Here is a 16,674-nt window from a genome sequence, read left to right as displayed (position 1 = left end):
GTTCTGATGAATCTGTCACGCTGACAGTCTCCTCAGAAGAAGTCAGGCCCAGGGTTCCCTTTGTGATGGCCAGAGCCACAGTATGAGGCCTCGCCCCCTCCTGGGGCACCCAGAGTGTGGTTGGCACTCACCTGGCCTTGAGCCCGCAGTGCCTCCCTGCCTCCGCAGTCGACTGCCTTCCTAGGCCACAAGCAGGGAGCTGGATGGGAAGTGGAACGTTCAAGGCAAGGACTTTAGCAGCTAGGCTACCGCGCCAAGCCCTAGTTCTGTACTCTCTACTTCTCGGGATTGCCTCCTAAATATGGAAGACAGCCCGGGTTTCCAAAGGTCAGGGAGTACCAGGCTCCTCCGCGGGATTCTTTGAGCTGCCAAGGACAGCTGCTCTCTGGCCTTCAGATGACCTCAGAAACTAGAAATGCTTATTTCGGGCACTGGCCTGTTGGCCAGTGTGGTCAGGAGTGGAAAGCACCTGTCAGGTGTTGCCGCGGCATTGGGCTAACGAGAAACTTGTGCAAGCTTTGTGGCTGAAAAAAACGGCCCCTTCCACCCGATTTTTCCTGGGTGAACCAACCACAGCGGTTGGGGAGCGCCCCCTGTGAGCGAATCTCGGTAACGGGGTTCGGGCTCGCCCTCCGGTTGTTCCTATACGATAACTGCCCGAAGAGCAGCTGGGTACCGAACTTGAGCCCCAGAGCTGGTGGGAGGCCCCGGCCAGGGAGGCTGTTCCTGAGGTTGGTTCCCGTCCTCGGCCTAGCCAGGCGCACCAGTGCTCGGCGGCGGCTGCAACTGGCTCTGGAAGCGCGAAGGCGTCCTTGGCCGCCGGATCCAAGGGGCGCGCGGAACCCGGGGCGCGAGGGGCGAGGGGCCGAGGCGGACGACAGCGTCTGGCCGGGACCGCGAAGCCCTTGAGCCAATCACCGCTCGAGGCTCTCCCTCGCGACCTCGCCCCCGGAAGGAGCGTCGCCCCGAGCAACCAGCACGTCCGGTTTTCGGTTGTGGCGGCGGGAAGCCATGAGTAAAGGCCGAGCCGAGGCGGCGGCGGGAGGTAACGGGGAGATGGGGTCCCGCGGGAGGCCTGGGAGGCCGCGAAGGAGGAGTTGGAGGCCGGCTGACGCCCCGCCCGGCGTCGGCGCCCCCCGCAGCCCCCGCCATCCTCCTGAAGTACCTGCAGGAGCAGAACCGGCCTTACAGCGCCCAGGACGTGTTCGGGAACCTGCAACGGGAACATGGACTGGGCAAGACGGTGAGGACCCTTTCTCGGAGCCCCCTCCCCGTGGGTCAGGGCGGGGTCCTGCCGCCGCCCCGGCCCGAGATGCCACCGGCGGCCCCTCCTCCCCTCTCCCGCTTCCAGGCCGTAGTGAAGGCGCTGGAGCAGCTGGCCCAGCAAGGCAAGATCAAAGAGAAGATGTACGGCAAGCAGAAGATCTATTTCGCTGATCAGGTGAGGACGACCCGCACGGATGACCGGCTTCGTGTGCGAGCGTCGAGCCCCCCAGGAAAGTGGTCTGTGGCAGGCTAGTTCCAAGGGGGCGTCTTTAACTCAAGTCGTGCAGGCTGGCCTCTGACAATCACAGGGTCTAAATGCAGGCGTGCGCCTTCACTTTTCTTCCTTGTGACTCACACAGGGCTAGGCAGTCCACGGGATAGAAAATGGACCACCCGGAGATGGGCCTGAGGGACCCTGGTTCACCGGCCCGTGTGTCCCTGAAAGCCAGACGGCCCAGAGGTGGTGGTGCCCCCGACCCTTTGCGCCTCGCTTGGAGTTTGGGTCCCTTCGGCCTCTGCCCAGCCTGCAATTACCATTTAGGATTGGCCTAGGCCGTCACCTGCCCAGGCAGCCTTCCCAGTACTCGAGCCACCTGCTGCTCTTGCAGGCCCTTATTAGCCCTTCCAACACCAGCTGGGGCTGGTTACCTTGGTCGGGCCTGAAACTCCTCCAGGAGCTTCTGTCTCATATTCATTGTCATTCGTCCACTCAGCACCCCTGGGTGTCTGACAGCGGCAGACATTATCTGTTTGCCCCAAGCTCCAAGCAGGGCTCACTCCCCCACTCAGTGTGACTGCTCTGTTGACTTCTGGGGGGCGGGGTGTGCCTGATCTGTCTCCATTCCTCCGTCCTGCTGTGATGGGACTGTAACAAATGGCCTGGCTTGTTCCAACACTTGCCTTTGGCAGCCGCGAGCTGGCTAACCCAGTTGGCTAGCCTCTGCACCAAAGGTTCACCTTGCCCAAACCTAAGGTCCCAAACTGCCTGCAGGACCCTCACTGGTCCCTGGCAGGGTCACCTGGAGCAGCCCGCAGACTTGTGCTGGAGCCCCTTATTCAGTGAGCTCCCACCAGGCCCTGCCACTGGCAGGCTTCCTGTTCTGGAGCCCTGCACGCAGGGCTGCCCATGTTACTGTCTATCTCCAACCAGGTGAGGGCTGTAGCACCAGCTGCCAGGGTATTTCTGTACAGCTGAGCGTCCTGCCAGCTTGGCAGTGCCTGGGGACTGGCATCAGGTTCCACATTTCTTTTTAAATCTTTTATTGGGACCAGTACCCATTGATTTTTCTCCAAAGTGACCTCCATGGTCTCCACAGGGCCCCCCACTTAAGGGTTTGCAGGAGGCTTTTTTTCCCAGCTGCGTTCCCATCTTTGTCCTCACATCATGCAGCTGTGCTCGCTCTTGTCTCTGGCAGGCCCAGTTTGATGCAGTGAGCGACGCTGACCTCCAAGGCCTGGATGCCCAGATCGTGGCCCTGACCACCAAGGTGCAGAGCTTGCAGCAGAGCTGCCGCCACATGGAGGCTGGTAGGCCTGGGTCAGCCCTGCAGGATGCCACAGTGTCAGGTTCCTTGTGCAGGTCAGGAATTAGTACTCAGTGAGGGGTTCGCTACAGCAAAGACCCCTCTGCTGCCCCCTTGGGCACTGCATGACACATCTGATAACTAATGGCTTCCATGTCCTGCAAGCAGCACACACATGTGCCTTCCCTGCCACATGGGTACGTGTGCCACGTCCCCCTTTACATGAGCTTGTCTTAACTGGCTGCTCCCAGGTCTGCTGGTCCACACCCCCCACCACTTCCGGATATAGGAAGATATAGGGAAGATGCTTCGTTGTGAGAGCCCTGTCCTCAGAAGGGAATCTGTGGACAGAGCAAGGAGCATGACAGGAGACAGCTCAGGAAGCACACCTGGTGGGGGGCAAGCCCCCTCCTCGGGCAGTGACCCCACTGGGGTGTTTTCAGAGCTAAAGGACCTGACGAGTGCCCTGACCACTCCGGAGATGCAGAAGGAGATCCAGGAGTTGAGGGAGGAATGTGCAGGCTACAGGGAGAGACTTGAGAACATCCGAGCAGCCACCAACCACGTGACTCCTCAGGAGAAGGAGCAGGTGAGCCGGGAGGGCCGTGACCCAGTGGGCTGCCACTGGCCAAGGACTTAAGAGTAGCCTGTTGCTCCCCCAGGTGTACAAGGAGAGAGAGAAGTACTGCAAGGAGTGGAGGAAGCGGAAGAGGATGGTGAGTACGTGAGATTCCTAAGGCAGGCTCTCGTGCGTCTGAACTGGCTGCCGTCTATGGTCATGGACCGCACCCCCCCTCTGAAATGGGGTGTGGTCTTGCTTCTTTTCAGGCCACAGAGCTGTCTGATGCGATCCTCGAAGGATACCCCAAGAGCAAGAAGCAGTTCTTTGTAAGTGACACTTGCTCTCTCTTCCCTGCTGGCTCCTCTCGGGGACAGCTCATTCCTGTCTCCCTGCCTCACAGGAGGAAGTTGGGATAGAGACAGATGAAGATCATAATGTCAAGCTCCCAGACCCCTGAGGGTCTTCCCGCAGGCCTGACGGAGGAGCGCGAGCCATGCTGGACGGGCCACCTCATCAGCGCGGCCCTGTTGCTGTAGCTGTTCCTGCTGCTTCCTCCTGTGAGCCGAGTGGTGGGAAGGCACAGACCATGTGTTGGGTGGACAGGGATGGGCTGAGGGTGGAAGTCAAGCCCACTGTCCACACTGCAGCGACAAGCTTGACACATTAGGTGCAACCATGCTAAAGGAAAGCATTTGGCAGTATTTATTGTAATATAATCTGTTATAAAAATATTGTATTGCCTCTGGATAGTCATGCCCTCCCTGATAACAAACCTGAGGGCGGCTCTGCAGGGAACCTGGGGGATAGGGCAGGGAAGGGAGCCTGTCACACACATGGCATCTGGGAGCCCAGGGCTTTCACCCATCAGAGTCCTGGGGGTTGCAGGTAAGCCTGGGAGACAGGTCCTAGATAAGGCTGGGGGCATGTGATGGTGGGCAAGGTGGCACAGTGACTTCAGACACCCATATCCCATGTTCGAGTGCTGGTTTGAGTCCCAGCAGTTCTAGTGCCATCCAGTTTCCTGTTAATTCATCCTGGAGGCAGCAGAGTGTGGCTCATCTGCCACTCACATGGGAGAGCTAGGTGGATCTGGGCTTCTGGCTTCACCCAGACCCAGTCTTGGCTATTGTCAGCATTTGGGGAGGGAACGAGCAGATGGAAGATCTCTGTTACTGTGCATCTTGAGTAGATAAAAACAGACATTTAAAGTAAACGAGATCTTGGAGTTAAGAACCTCCCTCATCCTCCTTTAAAAAATAAAAAGTTTGGGTTAGTTTTAAGATCTAGTTAATTTTCCAAAGTGATAGCTTTAAGAAAACTGGTGTTTAGAAAAATAAAACATCTCAGATACATAGTGCTGTGTCACATCTGCCTTTGCATGAAGTGTGGGGACAGGAAAGCAGAAGTAGCAGCACACACAGGCCATTTCTCCCACCCAGGGCAGGGCAGGGCAGGGAGCAAAGGGAGACGCCCAGGAACCCCAGCTCTCACCCCAGTGCCTGGGGGAGGGTCTCCACTGACTGCTCCCAGCAGCTGTCAGAACGGCCAGGCATCACCCAAGATCAAAGACCCAGCAGGTGCAACCACAAGCACAGGTCCAAGGCCAGTGCCCTCCAGGAGCCTGGAGCAGACCTCCCACCAAGGACTTCACGGGGGTAGGGGACGGGAGACCAGGTAGGTTCAGGTTTTATGGTCACTATAATAAATTAATCAGGAGCTTTGACAAAACACACAGCCCAGCCCCACAGAAGATGGAATGGGACTGGGGAAACCAGACAGCAAGTAGGAGGCAGCTGACCCGTGTGAAGTGTCACAGTCCAGGCTTGAAGGCCCAGGGGCTCCCAAGACCATCAGTACAGCTGGTTTTTCAGCTGGTGCAGGACGCCAATCACGATCTCACGCAGGGTCTGGCAGGGCAGTGGAGGGAGAAGACGGTGCTGAGTGGAGGCCAGGTTGAATCAGGAAGCCTGCCTGCCTGGCCCGCCCTGCGCTTGGGGACTGGAGTGCTGTGTAAAATCAACCTTGTATCATGGTCAAAGTCACAGTAGAAATATTGGGAAACAGGAATCTCTGATACAAGCTGCAGCCTTAGGAAAAGCTGAGAAAGGAAGCCGTGCCCTAGAAATGTCCCAGCAGCCCTAGGGCTGGTGACCTCAGGCAGCTGGGTGGGGAGTGGAACCACCTGCAGCACCAAAGCTGGGAGTGAGGCCTGGCATCCTGCTTGCCAGATGAAGCCCCCATGGAAATGTGGGCCAGAGCAAAGCAGCAGAAGCTGGAAACAGAAAACACTCAAGAAGCCAAAATCTGGGACCCAGCACAGCAGCCTAGTGGCTAAAGTCCTCGCCTTGCACGTACCAGGATCCCATATGGACACAGGTTCGCGTCCCAGCTGCTCTACTTCCCATTCAGCTCCCTCCCTGTGGCCTGGGAAAACAGTTGAGGATGGCCCAAAGCCTTGGGACCCTGCACCCATGTGGGAGACCCAGAGGAAATTCCTGGTTTTGGATCGGCTCAGCCCGGCTGTTGCAGCTGCCTGGGGAGTGAGCCAGCTGATGGAAGATCCTTCTGTCTTCCTTTCTCTCTGTAAATCTTTCCAATAAATTAGTAAGTATATAAATCTTTTAAAGAATCTGATATGGAACAAATGATGAAGCACAGCAAGTGAAGCTGGCATTTGAGCAACACCTGCATTCTCACCCTGGAGTGTGGGTTCAAGTCCCAGCTGCTCCACTTCCAATGCAGCTTCCTGTCTTCCCCCACCACGCAGGCGGGAGATGAGGTTGGAGCTTTGGGCTCCTGACTTCAGCCTGACACTACCACTACCTTCCCAATCACTTTTTAAAGCTTACAAGTAGCTGCCTCGGCCCCGTGTCTCAGGCCCCTCACTGGCCCTGGGCTCTGTACCTGCGGCTTGCAGTGCTCCTCGATCCAGCTGAAGACACAGGCCGACAGCTCCTGGAAGCTGGCCACTGAGATGGAGGCATTGAAGGACTGGAACAGCGAGTCCATGATGCCTTGAAACACATTGAACTTGACCTGGTCTGAGACCTGGTCCTTGCCCTCATGGGGGTTGTCCTGGTGCGCCTTCACAATCTGCTCATAGTTCCTGGGAGCAAGCAGGTCAGGGCTGAGGGGCAACAGCACACCCCGGCCAGGGGAACCCACCCACGTGTGAGCCATGCCAGCTAGACATGGCTTCCAGGTCAGAAATGGTGACCCCTTCAACCTTCTCGGCATCAATTTCACAGGCATCCGCTGTGTTTGGGCCATTAAGTTGCCACCTCAGGAAGTGGCTGTTGTCTGAGGTGGCGTGTGAAAACCAGCAGGACAGGCCCGGATCTGGCTCTCAGTCCCCTCTGGAGCTCTGGCTGGCTCCCCCAGCTTAGTACGCTTAGTACCCCCTCTTACACTTTCATGATTTTTAGGGCTGTGACGTCCTTGCGGAGCGTGGACACCTCCTCTTCCTGCTTTTTCTTCTCTTTGTGCAAAAACTGGATGTAGTCGATGGCTGGGTGGGGGGTGAGAAGGGAATAGGATTAAGGCTGGCACCCCTCCTCCATGCCCCCATCAGTTCACTGAGGCCAAGGGGGCAGGGTGCAGAGCCCAGACCGCCTCTCAGCTCCAAGCTCCCCCGGCTCCCCCAGCCCCAGCTTTACTCTTCTGCAGAACGATGGCTTTGCTGAGCTTCTGGGAGCCGATGGAGAAATCCTGCTGCTGGCAGGTGGGGACGATGGTTTGAAGGTCATCATAGCCTCTCTGTGGGGACAGTGGGGAAATGGCGCCTTCAGCCCTTCCATGACACTCCAACAGCACGCTCAGTGCCCGGGGTCAGGAGCCTTTGTGCCCACGGCTAGGCAAGCTGGCCTCAAGGGCAGAGGGTGGGGCAGACTCCGAAGCTACCCAGGCCTCCCGTTACCTTGATGGCGTCCCTCCGCTTCTGCTCAGCCTGCGTGTGTGCTCGCCGCCGCCGGTCCTTGTAGGACTCCTTGTAAGACTCCTGCTGGTAGTCGCTGTCCTCGTCATCTGTAATGCATTTGGGGACAGCAAGAGGTCACCCCAGGGCCCTGTGATCCTTGGTCCGTCCAGCTACAAGGAACCTCAGATGCTACAGGTAGTGTGTCCTGGGTCTGGCCCCTGAACTCCAGCACCCCCTCGTGGGCAGACACTAAAACCAGGGCCTGTCGGCCTCCCTCCCTCCTGGTCAGGAAGGCGGGTACTGCTGCCTACCTGTGTTGGGAACAGAAGAGGCACTGGTGGACCCGATGCTGTTAGCTCTGGACACTACACTGCCCTTGCTGGCGTTGTCTACAAAAAGCCCTGCAAGAGAGACTCCCCAGTTACTCTGCGGGAGTTGTAGGGGGGAAGCGCAATGCCAGGCCCCAGCCACAGGCTCTCGGCTCCAGCCACAGGACACTGGGCCTTCCTCTGCTATCCCGTGCCACACTGCTCTGCCTCCGGTGTCTGCACTGCCCCGTGGGACCTCTGGCTCGCAGAGAGACACTGCGGGGTGGGGAAGAGTGGCCAGGTGCCCGCAGTTCCATCATTTCACTACGCAGGGGGCCCAGGGAATTAGGGGTCACCCTCGGTCGCTTCCGGCCCGCGGCTCCTCCCTCGCTTCTCTGCAGCCGGGAAGCCGGCTCGGGGACGGTGGACTGTGCTCAGGTGTGGCTGTCAAGGCCAAGGGGAGCACTCACCGGAGTCCACGTTCTCGCTGTAGGCGTACTCCACCTGCGCACAGAGCCGCGAGAAGCGTCAATCGCGGCGGCCGCCGACCCACACCCGCCGGGCCCGCCTCCCCGCCCGCTCCCCCGCCTCGCAGGTCTCCCACCTGGTCTTCTCTGCAGCCCCGGGGCCCGGACACCAGGGGGGACTTGGGGGACAGGAGGGCAGCCCCTCGTCTTCCGGACCCCTTACGTGCACGAACCCGGCCCGCCCTCCCCTCGCCGGCGTGCGCGCCCACGGGGCTTGCCTTGACCCAGGGGTCCTCCGGAGAGGCGCCCGGCTCTGTCATCCTGGACCCACCGAACCGGAAACCAGCCAGCGGGCGGGCCCCCGCTGCGAGGTCGAGGGCGGCGTGCCCACGTGAGCCCCTCCGCCAATCCGTGCCCGGCTGCGGGGGGCGGGACCTGCCCGCTGCGCACGCGCGGCTCGGAGGCTGTGACCGGGAGCCGGAGCCGGCCGAGCCGGGCGCTCGGTGTAGCCCGGGGGTTGGGGCAGGGGTCTCCGCGGCTCCCTGTCCTCCCCGTGCTCGGCACCGGGATGATGGCGACTTGAGCATCTGATACTCTAAAACGGCGCCATTCCAATGGCTCCTCTGAATACGGCGACAGATGATCTGCACACGCGCACTGGCCCGTGGCACAGAGTCCCGCTTGTCACATCATCTGACCCCACGAGTGCACAGGCCCCAGTGCCACCCTGCCCAGGGCCAAGAAAGGAAGCACCACAGCCAAAGTTGATCTGGGTCTGGGCAGCTGCAGCCCCCGAGCTCCAGGCCCCAGGACTCCAGTGATGCAAGCAGACAGCACACTGCAGCAACAATCAGAAACATGAACGTTTAATTCTGTTACACGTTCTAGTGTTCTTCCTGGACCCATGAGCCCTGGTGTCAGACACCTGTGGGCAAGACTTGGGGTGGAACCCCAAGAAGGGTCTCCTTCAGGAGCCCCATCCTCACTGCTGATCAAATTCCAGCATGCTGAGTGGGCTGCCTGGACCACCAGGCCGGCTGCGTCCTGCACAGCTTAGCATGGAGTCCCCAGGCTCGACCCAGGCCCAGCATCAAGGTCCTCGTTTCTGCTCACCACTGGGTCACCGTCAGCAGTCTGCCCTGGGCTCTAGGCCTGAGCCTGGGGCATGCGCTTCTGCAGGAGGTCCCAGGCCTTCTCCACCTTCACATAGTCCCAGACGTGGGGAGGAAGAGAGGCTGGGGTCAGCCAGGCACCTACTAGGATGTCCCCACACCCTGGCCCCTACCCGGCCCTGCCCTGGGCCCTGACCTGGCGCTGGGTGACCTGTGGCTCCCACAACGTGCTCAGCACCACGTGACTCTGGTCCACAAGCTGCTGCCCGCTCATCTGGCTCTGCAGCCGGCTTTGGGCTGCAGCCTCACTCAGGCCGTCCCGCTCCACGATACGCCGGACAGCCTGGGCAGACCACGAGTCCAGGCTCAGCCACCAGTTCTGCAGGCTCCCGCCGGTGGGGGCCCGCGGTGGGCAGCAGGCATTGGGCTTAAGCTACCTCAGTCTCCGGGATGACCACGGTCCACACCTCATGCACCATGTTCTGCCAGCCGGCTTCCAGCAGCACGGCGGCATCAATCACGCACACACGCTTGCCTGCGGGGACACCTCGGTTACTGCCAGCAGCACTTGCAACCAGCCACATGGCTGAGGACACACAGGCAGGCTGGAACAGGGGCAGCCTTCATGTCCCACTCACCCTCCGCCACGGCCACCTCCATCTCCTCTCGGGTTAGCTTTGCAATAACTGGCCACATGATGTCCGTGAGCACCTTCAGCTGCTTCTGCAGACGGGGAAGGAGGCAGGCAGACCAGAGGTCAGGCAGGAGTGGGAAGAGACGCATGGAAGTTGGGCCATCCCCGGCCAGATCAGAGCCCAGAGGATCAGGGTGGCTGAGGGGCCTGGGGGCCTGGGCCGGGGAGTGGGCAGTTACCTTGTTCCCAAACACCCGGCTGCCCAGGACCTTCCTATTGATGATGCCATCCTTGTGCAGGATATCTGGATGGCAGAGGCGGGGGCTGAGCGGGGCGGCCAGGTCACCTGCAGCCTCCCCAGGCACCACGGGTTACCTGTTCCAAAGGCTTCCACCACCGGCTGGTAGGCAGGGCCCCCGGGCGCGTAGGCGCGATGGCCGAGCTGGTCGCTGTCGATGACGAAGGCCCCCAGGCCCTTGAGGCGTTTGGCGATAGAGCTCTTTCCAGAGCCGCTGATGCCAGTCAGCCCTAGTACATAAAGCTGCGAGGGCAGGTCTGGCCGCTCCTGGGAGTGGGTGAAAGGGAGTCCTCAGGCTCAGGGGTCCCAGCCGCCCCCCATGCTCCACAGCTCCCTCCCACCCGGGTCGAGGGAAGCCTTACGTTGGGAGGCCGGAGCAGGTTTCCCAGCATTCGCTGGCGGAGGCTGGAGGAGCTAACTTTGTCCTCTTCATTTTCTTGGTGGCGTGGGTCCTTCAGCAGCTGGATCTGGTACAAGGCCAGTTCCTTCAGGCCCTGTAGGGCAGCAGGGAGAATGGGAAGACAGAAGGTGCCAGTGGGAGGAAGGCCAAAGCTGGACACCCAACGCAGCCCCCTTGCTCCCCTGACCTGTCCCGGGTTCCAACTCCGTGGGCCAGCAGTGCCAGTACTTCCTGGCATCTGCCTGCCTCCTGAGCCCAGACTTTCCCTCCCCTGGGGCCCTGGCGGCCTTCCTCCTCCCCGTCCACTCCCTCTGCCCATCTCCCTCTGGGGTTACATTCTCGACGCGGAAGCGGTTGACGGCCATCCCCCCGCGATGGGTCTCCTCGCTGACCACCAGGAACTCCAGGCCAGGGTCAGAGCCCGCGGGCCCATAGGGGTCCAGCAGGGGGGTGATATCAAAAGTCAAGGAGGGTTTGACGTCCACCAGGAACTCACTCAGGTGGTCCACACGTTCAGTGTAGGGCTGGAGCAGCTCGGGGAGCAACTTGCCTGCAGAGGGAGCCCAAGAGATCAGGACTTCTTGCTGAGGGGGTCCGAGCGTGGGGGGTACAGCAGTGGGAGCACTGTGCCTCCACGGGAGGGGGGCAGGAAGAAGGGGCGCCACGGGGAAGGCCTTTGGCAGTGGCCAGAAGGTGCTGGTTGGCGGCTGCACAGAGACAGAACCACCACAGGGGGGCGCCTGGAGGGTCGGCGGGGAGAGCGGCCCAGGGATTGTTCCAAAGGCCAGAGTCCTGCTCAAGTGCCCACTTGCTGTCCTGGGCACGCTGCCTACATAGAGCTCACTCTCCTACAAGTGGGTACAGTGCAGACACTGGGGGGTTCCGGTCTGCGCAAGCTGAGAAAGCTGCATTTACTCATTGAACCCAATTCCACAGCATAGCCCAGGTGTCAGGCACCAGGACACAGGGAGGTGACCAGGGAGGGCTCTGCCCTTCCCGAACCTTGGTATGAGAAGGGGGTCGGGGAGGGAGGTGACACTTTACTGACTTCATCCAGGGTCCCTCTCACTCACTCTTCAACAGGTCTTTATCCGCTACTCCCACCACAAGCTGCTCCTGGGCCAGGACGCAGGCGACACTGAGCAACACCTTGTGGGCATTGTGCAAACGGTCAAAGGTGCCCCCCACGGCCCCGCGGTGGTAGCCGCGCACGGGCTGCTTGGGTGACCTGGCCACGGGGGAGGCAGGTCTGATGGTGGAAGGGAGGACATCCAGGGGCCGGGCCGGCAGCTCCCCCGCGCCGTAGTCGGGGGACAGCAGCACGGACGTGAGCTGCGGACAGCAGCTGTAGCAGCTGGTGGCGTAACGTTCCAGCTGCTGCTTGACCGGGTTGTATTGGCTTCCGTCGAGGGTCTGGAAGTCGGTCAGCACCACTTCTGGCGGGTGGGCCAGATTCTGGACGGCGCTGGGCAGGGGCGGGAGGAGGGTGCTCTTGGTGTGGATGTTGGTCAGCAGGATCCTCACGTCCAGGTGCCGGTGGACGTCGGCGCCGGTGTAGAGGTGCGACAGGAAATCGAGGACCTCAAAGGTGGCCTGCACGGGGCTGGACCGGGGCTGCGCCGGGCCCTCGAGGCTCAGGCCCGGCTGCAGGTGGACATAGAGGGTGTGATTTACCAGCCGGGAGGCCGAGGTCAGGATGGGCCCCAGGCGCGAGGCCAGCGAGCTCAGCGGCGTGGTGAGCACCAGGAGGCCCGAGCGGAACACGGCCATGGTGTCCTGGCCTGCGGACGGGCAGGGGCAGTGGGGTGGAAGGAGAGTGACCACCGGCCCGCGACCGAGCCCTGCACCGGGGTAGTGGACCTGGCCGGCCGCTGACGCAGCGAGCTGGGAGGCCCCAAGTCCCCGGGGCCGCTCGCTGAGCCGCCCGAGGACCAGGAGGAGGAGACCGCAGGAGGACGATCGGGCGCAGGCCGGCCGCCCTACTCACTCGGGGCTTGGGCTGCGTTCGCGCCGCCACGGACGCCTCCCCGGCCGGCGGGCCCGGAAGCACTAGCTCGGGAATGCGCGACTCAGCCGCGACGGAAACGGAGGAAAAGCCGAGCAACTCCTCCCCCGGTCGGGACGGGCTTCTCGCGAGACTCCCCGCCCGGCGAGGAAGGCGCTCGGGGGTGGGGCGGGGCCTGCGACGTAGGTTCGAGTCCGCGCACGGCGGGGTGCAAAGTCGGTGTGTCCGAAGCCCGGAGCACACACACGCCGCGGCTTTCCTGCGTTCCGGGGACCGGGGCGGGAGTTGAGGGACGGGAGAGTGCAGCCCCGGTGCAAGTCCGCGTTTCTCAGATGGGGCATCTGAAGCCCCAAACGGGGCAGGGATGCGCGGAGGTCGGTACCTGCGGCTCCCGGAGGATGCTCCGGGGTGCAGGGAGGAGCTTGGTGGCGGGGGAGAGGAGGGAAGGGGAGGGGAGGGGAGTGGGGGGGAGAAGCCGACAGGGGGTCCAGGGTAGAAAACCGGGAGGCAGGTGGCATGGATGAGCCGCTGAGGGAAGGCAGACCCTGAGGCTGGTAATCTGGGGCCTGGTGACTTTGTCATGAAACTTCAGTAATGCAGAGTGGCTTATTTTCTGGAACCACATAAATGCCCGCTTGTAAAAACATGTATTTATTTATTTTGAAACGTTTTCATCGGAAAGGCAGACCTATCACTTCTCGGCCTTTTGGCTAAGATCAAGTGTGGAAAGACAGACAGACCTACACAGAGCAAGGAGAGACACAAGGAGTCAGGACTTTCTGGGTCTCCCCCACATGGGTGCAGGGTCCCAAGTTTTCCACCATAATGTCTTTATGATCTCTTCCCAGCCTCCCTGGGCTTCTGTTCCTGCCCCGCATGATGAACTAGCTCAGGAACAGGTGACTGCTTCCATCACGAGCCATCACGCAGGCTGAAAGCTGAGGCTCTCCCCCATCTGCCCCACATCACTGTGCCCGGTGCCCTCTCTACACGGGGTCAGGAGCAACGACAGAAACTTGCATTTTTTGCTCTCCCTCCAGATAGCAAACAGATAAAAATACATCATCTCCCACCAAGGACTCTTACACTGCATTTCAAAAAACCAACCTAATCTGTCTACCACCGTCTCTGCATCTTATTCCCACCTGAGAGCAAGACCCACCAAGAATGAATGCCTGAGGAGAGGGGGCATTGGTGCAATGACTCAACTGGTTCATTCTTTCCCTTTAAGCGCCAGGATCCCATATGGGCACCGGTTCATGTCCTGACTGCTCCACTTCCCTTCCAGCTCCCTGCTTGTGGCCTGGGAGAACAGCAGAGGATGGCCCCAAAGCCTTGGCACCCTGCACCCTGCACCCTGGCTCCTAGCTTTGGATTGGCTCTTCTCTGGCCATTGCCATTTGGGGAGTGAACCAGTGGATGAAAGATCTTTTTTCTATATCCTTCTCTGTAAATCTGCCTTTCTGATGGAAATAAAATAAATCTTCATTAAAATAAATAAATGAAACAGGCCCAATGCCATGGCCTAGCAGTTAAAGTCCTCGCCTTGAACATGCCAGGATCCCATATGGGCGCCGGTTCTAATCCTGGCAGCCTACTTCCCATCCAGCTCCCTGCTTGTGGCCTGGGAAAGCAGTTAAGGACGGCTCAAAGCCTTGGGACCCTGCACCTGTGTGGAAGACCCGGAAGAGCTCCTGGTTCCTGGCTTCAGATTGGTGCAGCACCAGCAGTTGTGGTCGCTTGGGGAGTGAATCATCGGACTTTGCAATAAAAATTAATCTTCTAAAAAATAAATAAAACAGCAAGAAGGAGGCAAGAGTAACTGTTATACCTTAGGTGACAAGGAACAGAAAGTGTTGGGAGATGAGGCTGGAAAGGAGACCTGGTAGGAATAAAGTTGAGCTGGGAAGGCATGGGAAAGGCCTGGAGCAGAGACATGAGCAGTCTCGGATTTTTTTTTTTTAATATTTTCATGCAGCAGCCAGGAATTTCCTCCAGGGCACCCGTGCAGGTTCAGGGCCCCAAACATTTGGGTCATCCTCTGGTGCCCTCAGTAGCTGAGCTGCCACAGCCTTGACTGCCGCTCTAATGTGGCCCAGAGGGCACGACAGCCTCACCTGCTGTGCCCCAACACAGGCCCCCAGACTTCCAATTTAAAGTCAGATCTACAGAGAGGGGGAGAGGCAGAGAGGAAGATCGTCTGCTGGTTCACTCCTCTAATGGCCACAATGGCCGAGGCTGAGCTGATCCAGGAGCCAGGAGCCTCTTCCGGGTCTCCCACGCAGGTGCAGGGTCCCAAGGCTTTGGGCCGTCCTCGACTGCTTTTCCAGGCCAAAAACAGGGAGGTGGATGGGAATTGGGGATGCCAGGGTTAGAATCCATACACATATGGAATCCTGGCATGTGTAAAGTAAGGAATTTAGCCACTAAACTGCCATGTATGGCCCCAGACTTCCAATATTAAAAAAGATTTATTTTACTTATTTGGTAGGATGAGGGAAAGAGATCTTCAATTCCCTGCTTCATTCCTTAAATGCTCCCAATGGCTGGGGTTGGACCAGGCTAGAACCAGGAGCCAGAATCTTTCTCCTGGTCTTCCACATGAGTGCAGGGTTGCAAGGCCTGGAGTCATCCTTCGCTGCTTTCCCAGGGACAATAGCAGAGATCTGGATCAGAAAACGGAACAGCCAGGACTCAAACCACTGCCCATATGGAATGCTGGCAATGTAGGTAGTGACTTACCCAACTAAGCCACAGCGCTGGCTCCCAGACTTGGAGTTTAAAATGGTCATTCTGACTGCCCTGTGATCAGGGGAGTCCAGAAACTATTAGGTGGCTGTGGCAGCAGGCAGAGAGTGAGTTAACAGTGCTTGGAGTCTGGCGACTTCCAGCATGCCCCTAGACTGTAGGTGGAGCTGTCGGTGCCAAGGAGGAGAAGAGGAAGAGTCAGGGTCACCACTGGTCCACAGCCCTGGCACAAGGGTGGGGGGGGGCAAAGCTGTCGTTGGAAATGAGCAAAACTTGGGGCCTGGCATGGTAGCCTAGCAGCTACAGTCCTCACCTTGAATGCGCCAGGATCATATATGGGTGCCGGTTCTAATCCCGGCAGCCTCACTTTCCATCCAGCTCCCTGCCTGCAGCCTGGGAAAGCAGTCGAGGACGGCCCAAGGCCTTGGGACCCTGCACCTGTGTGGGAGACCCAGAAGAGGCTCCTGGCTTCAGATTGGCTTGGCTCTAGCCATTGCGGCTAATTGGGGAGTGAATCATTGTTCAGAGGATCTTCTTCTCTGTCGCTCCTCCTTTCTGTATATCTGCCTTTTCAATAAAAATAAATATATATATATATTTTTTAATTTAGGGGCGGCACTGTGGCATACATAGTATTTTAAGCCTCTGCCTGTGGTGCTGACATTCCATACAGGTGCTGATTTGAGTCCTGACTGCTCCACTTCTGATCCAGTTCTCTTCTTACTGCCTGGGAAAGCAGCAGATGACTCAAGTCCTTGGGCTCCTGTACCCACATGGGAGACCTGGAAGAAGCTCCAGGCTTTCGCCTGGCCCAGCCCAGGCCATTATGGCCATTTGGGTGTGAACCCACAGAAGGAAGATCTGTCTCTCCTCTCTCTGTAATGCCGCCTTTCAAATAAAAGTGGATAAATCGGGCCCGGCGCGGTGGCGCAAGTGGTTGAAGGTCCTCGCCTTGCACGCCCGGGATCCCATATGGGCACCGGTTCTAATCCCGGCAGCCCTACTTCCCTTCCAGCTCCCTGCTTGTGGCCCGGGAGAGCAGTCGAGGACGGCCCAAAGCCTTGGGATCCTGCACCTGTGTGGGAGACCGGGAGGAGGCTCCTGGCTTCGGATCGGCATAGCGTCGGCCGTTGCGCTCACTTGGGGAGTGAATCATCGGACGGAGGATCTTCCTCTCTGTCTCTCCTCTCTGTATATCTGCCTTTCCAATGAAAAAATAATAAAAATAAATCTTTAAAAAAAAAGTGGATAAATCTTTGAGAGGATGAGTATATGCAAGAGTGGGGTCACACTTGGTCTCTGGTCCATACAGAGAGGTGCGAGGCATGGGTGGGGCGCATTCAGAATTCCACATCCCCCAGGTCTCTCCTCTTCCTCATGCTCTGCAGACCGCAGATCACCTGGGCCAGCAGGACAGGGCGGCCCAGGTGGCAGG

The 16,674-nt window shown here is 59.2% G+C and overlaps 3 protein-coding genes across 8 annotated transcripts; 1 reads left to right on the top strand and 2 right to left on the bottom strand.

The window, feature by feature from the left end:
- Nucleotides 1-30: 30 nt before the first annotated feature.
- On the top strand, nucleotides 31-3,944 carry LOC121170418 (homologous-pairing protein 2 homolog). 3 transcript variants are annotated; one of them, XM_041001586.1, is made up of 8 exons: nucleotides 31-1,045; nucleotides 1,143-1,243; nucleotides 1,352-1,441; nucleotides 2,682-2,793; nucleotides 3,233-3,378; nucleotides 3,452-3,505; nucleotides 3,618-3,677; nucleotides 3,752-3,944. In XM_041001586.1, the coding sequence occupies exons 1-8, from the start codon at nucleotides 1,012-1,014 to the stop codon at nucleotides 3,806-3,808; spliced, it is 654 nt and encodes a 217-aa protein (XP_040857520.1). In that variant the 5' UTR covers nucleotides 31-1,011; the 3' UTR covers nucleotides 3,809-3,944. The 3 variants fall into 3 exon arrangements, with proteins under 3 accessions (XP_040857520.1, XP_040857521.1, XP_040857519.1); XM_041001587.1 differs by having other exon boundaries at nucleotides 2,682-2,803; nucleotides 3,252-3,378; XM_041001585.1 differs by having other exon boundaries at nucleotides 3,618-3,803.
- A 94-nt stretch (nucleotides 3,945-4,038) lies between these two features.
- On the bottom strand, nucleotides 4,039-8,413 carry LOC121170416 (max-like protein X). Of its 3 annotated transcripts, XM_041001582.1 has the most exons (9): nucleotides 8,180-8,413; nucleotides 8,133-8,143; nucleotides 8,046-8,089; nucleotides 7,579-7,668; nucleotides 7,268-7,374; nucleotides 7,008-7,107; nucleotides 6,760-6,859; nucleotides 6,256-6,457; nucleotides 4,039-5,258 (listed from the first exon to the last, which is right to left on the bottom strand). In XM_041001582.1, exons 1-9 carry the CDS (start codon nucleotides 8,360-8,362, stop codon nucleotides 5,202-5,204), a joined length of 894 nt encoding a protein of 297 aa, XP_040857516.1. In that variant the 5' UTR covers nucleotides 8,363-8,413; the 3' UTR covers nucleotides 4,039-5,201. The 3 variants fall into 3 exon arrangements, with proteins under 3 accessions (XP_040857516.1, XP_040857517.1, XP_040857518.1); XM_041001583.1 differs by lacking the exon at nucleotides 8,133-8,143 and having other exon boundaries at nucleotides 8,046-8,079; nucleotides 8,321-8,413; XM_041001584.1 differs by lacking the exons at nucleotides 7,579-7,668; nucleotides 8,133-8,143 and having other exon boundaries at nucleotides 8,046-8,079; nucleotides 8,321-8,413.
- A 478-nt stretch (nucleotides 8,414-8,891) lies between these two features.
- On the bottom strand, nucleotides 8,892-12,568 carry LOC121170414 (bifunctional coenzyme A synthase). 2 transcript variants are annotated; one of them, XM_041001575.1, is made up of 10 exons: nucleotides 12,474-12,568; nucleotides 11,560-12,267; nucleotides 10,822-11,036; nucleotides 10,449-10,580; nucleotides 10,164-10,353; nucleotides 10,028-10,092; nucleotides 9,793-9,877; nucleotides 9,592-9,689; nucleotides 9,351-9,497; nucleotides 8,892-9,242 (listed from the first exon to the last, which is right to left on the bottom strand). In XM_041001575.1, the coding sequence occupies exons 2-10, from the start codon at nucleotides 12,254-12,256 to the stop codon at nucleotides 9,189-9,191; spliced, it is 1,683 nt and encodes a 560-aa protein (XP_040857509.1). In that variant the 5' UTR covers nucleotides 12,257-12,267; nucleotides 12,474-12,568; the 3' UTR covers nucleotides 8,892-9,188. The 2 variants fall into 2 exon arrangements, with proteins under 2 accessions (XP_040857509.1, XP_040857508.1); XM_041001574.1 differs by having other exon boundaries at nucleotides 11,560-12,568.
- Nucleotides 12,569-16,674: the final 4,106 nt, after the last annotated feature.

The sequence above is a fragment of the Ochotona curzoniae genome, unplaced genomic scaffold (assembly GCF_017591425.1).
Source record: "Ochotona curzoniae isolate NIBS_2020 unplaced genomic scaffold, NIBS_Ocur_1.0 scaffold_2453, whole genome shotgun sequence".
Classification (NCBI taxonomy): Eukaryota; Metazoa; Chordata; class Mammalia; order Lagomorpha; family Ochotonidae; genus Ochotona; species Ochotona curzoniae.
Note: the sequence above shows the minus strand (reverse complement) of the source record. Positions and strands in the feature narration are given on the sequence as shown.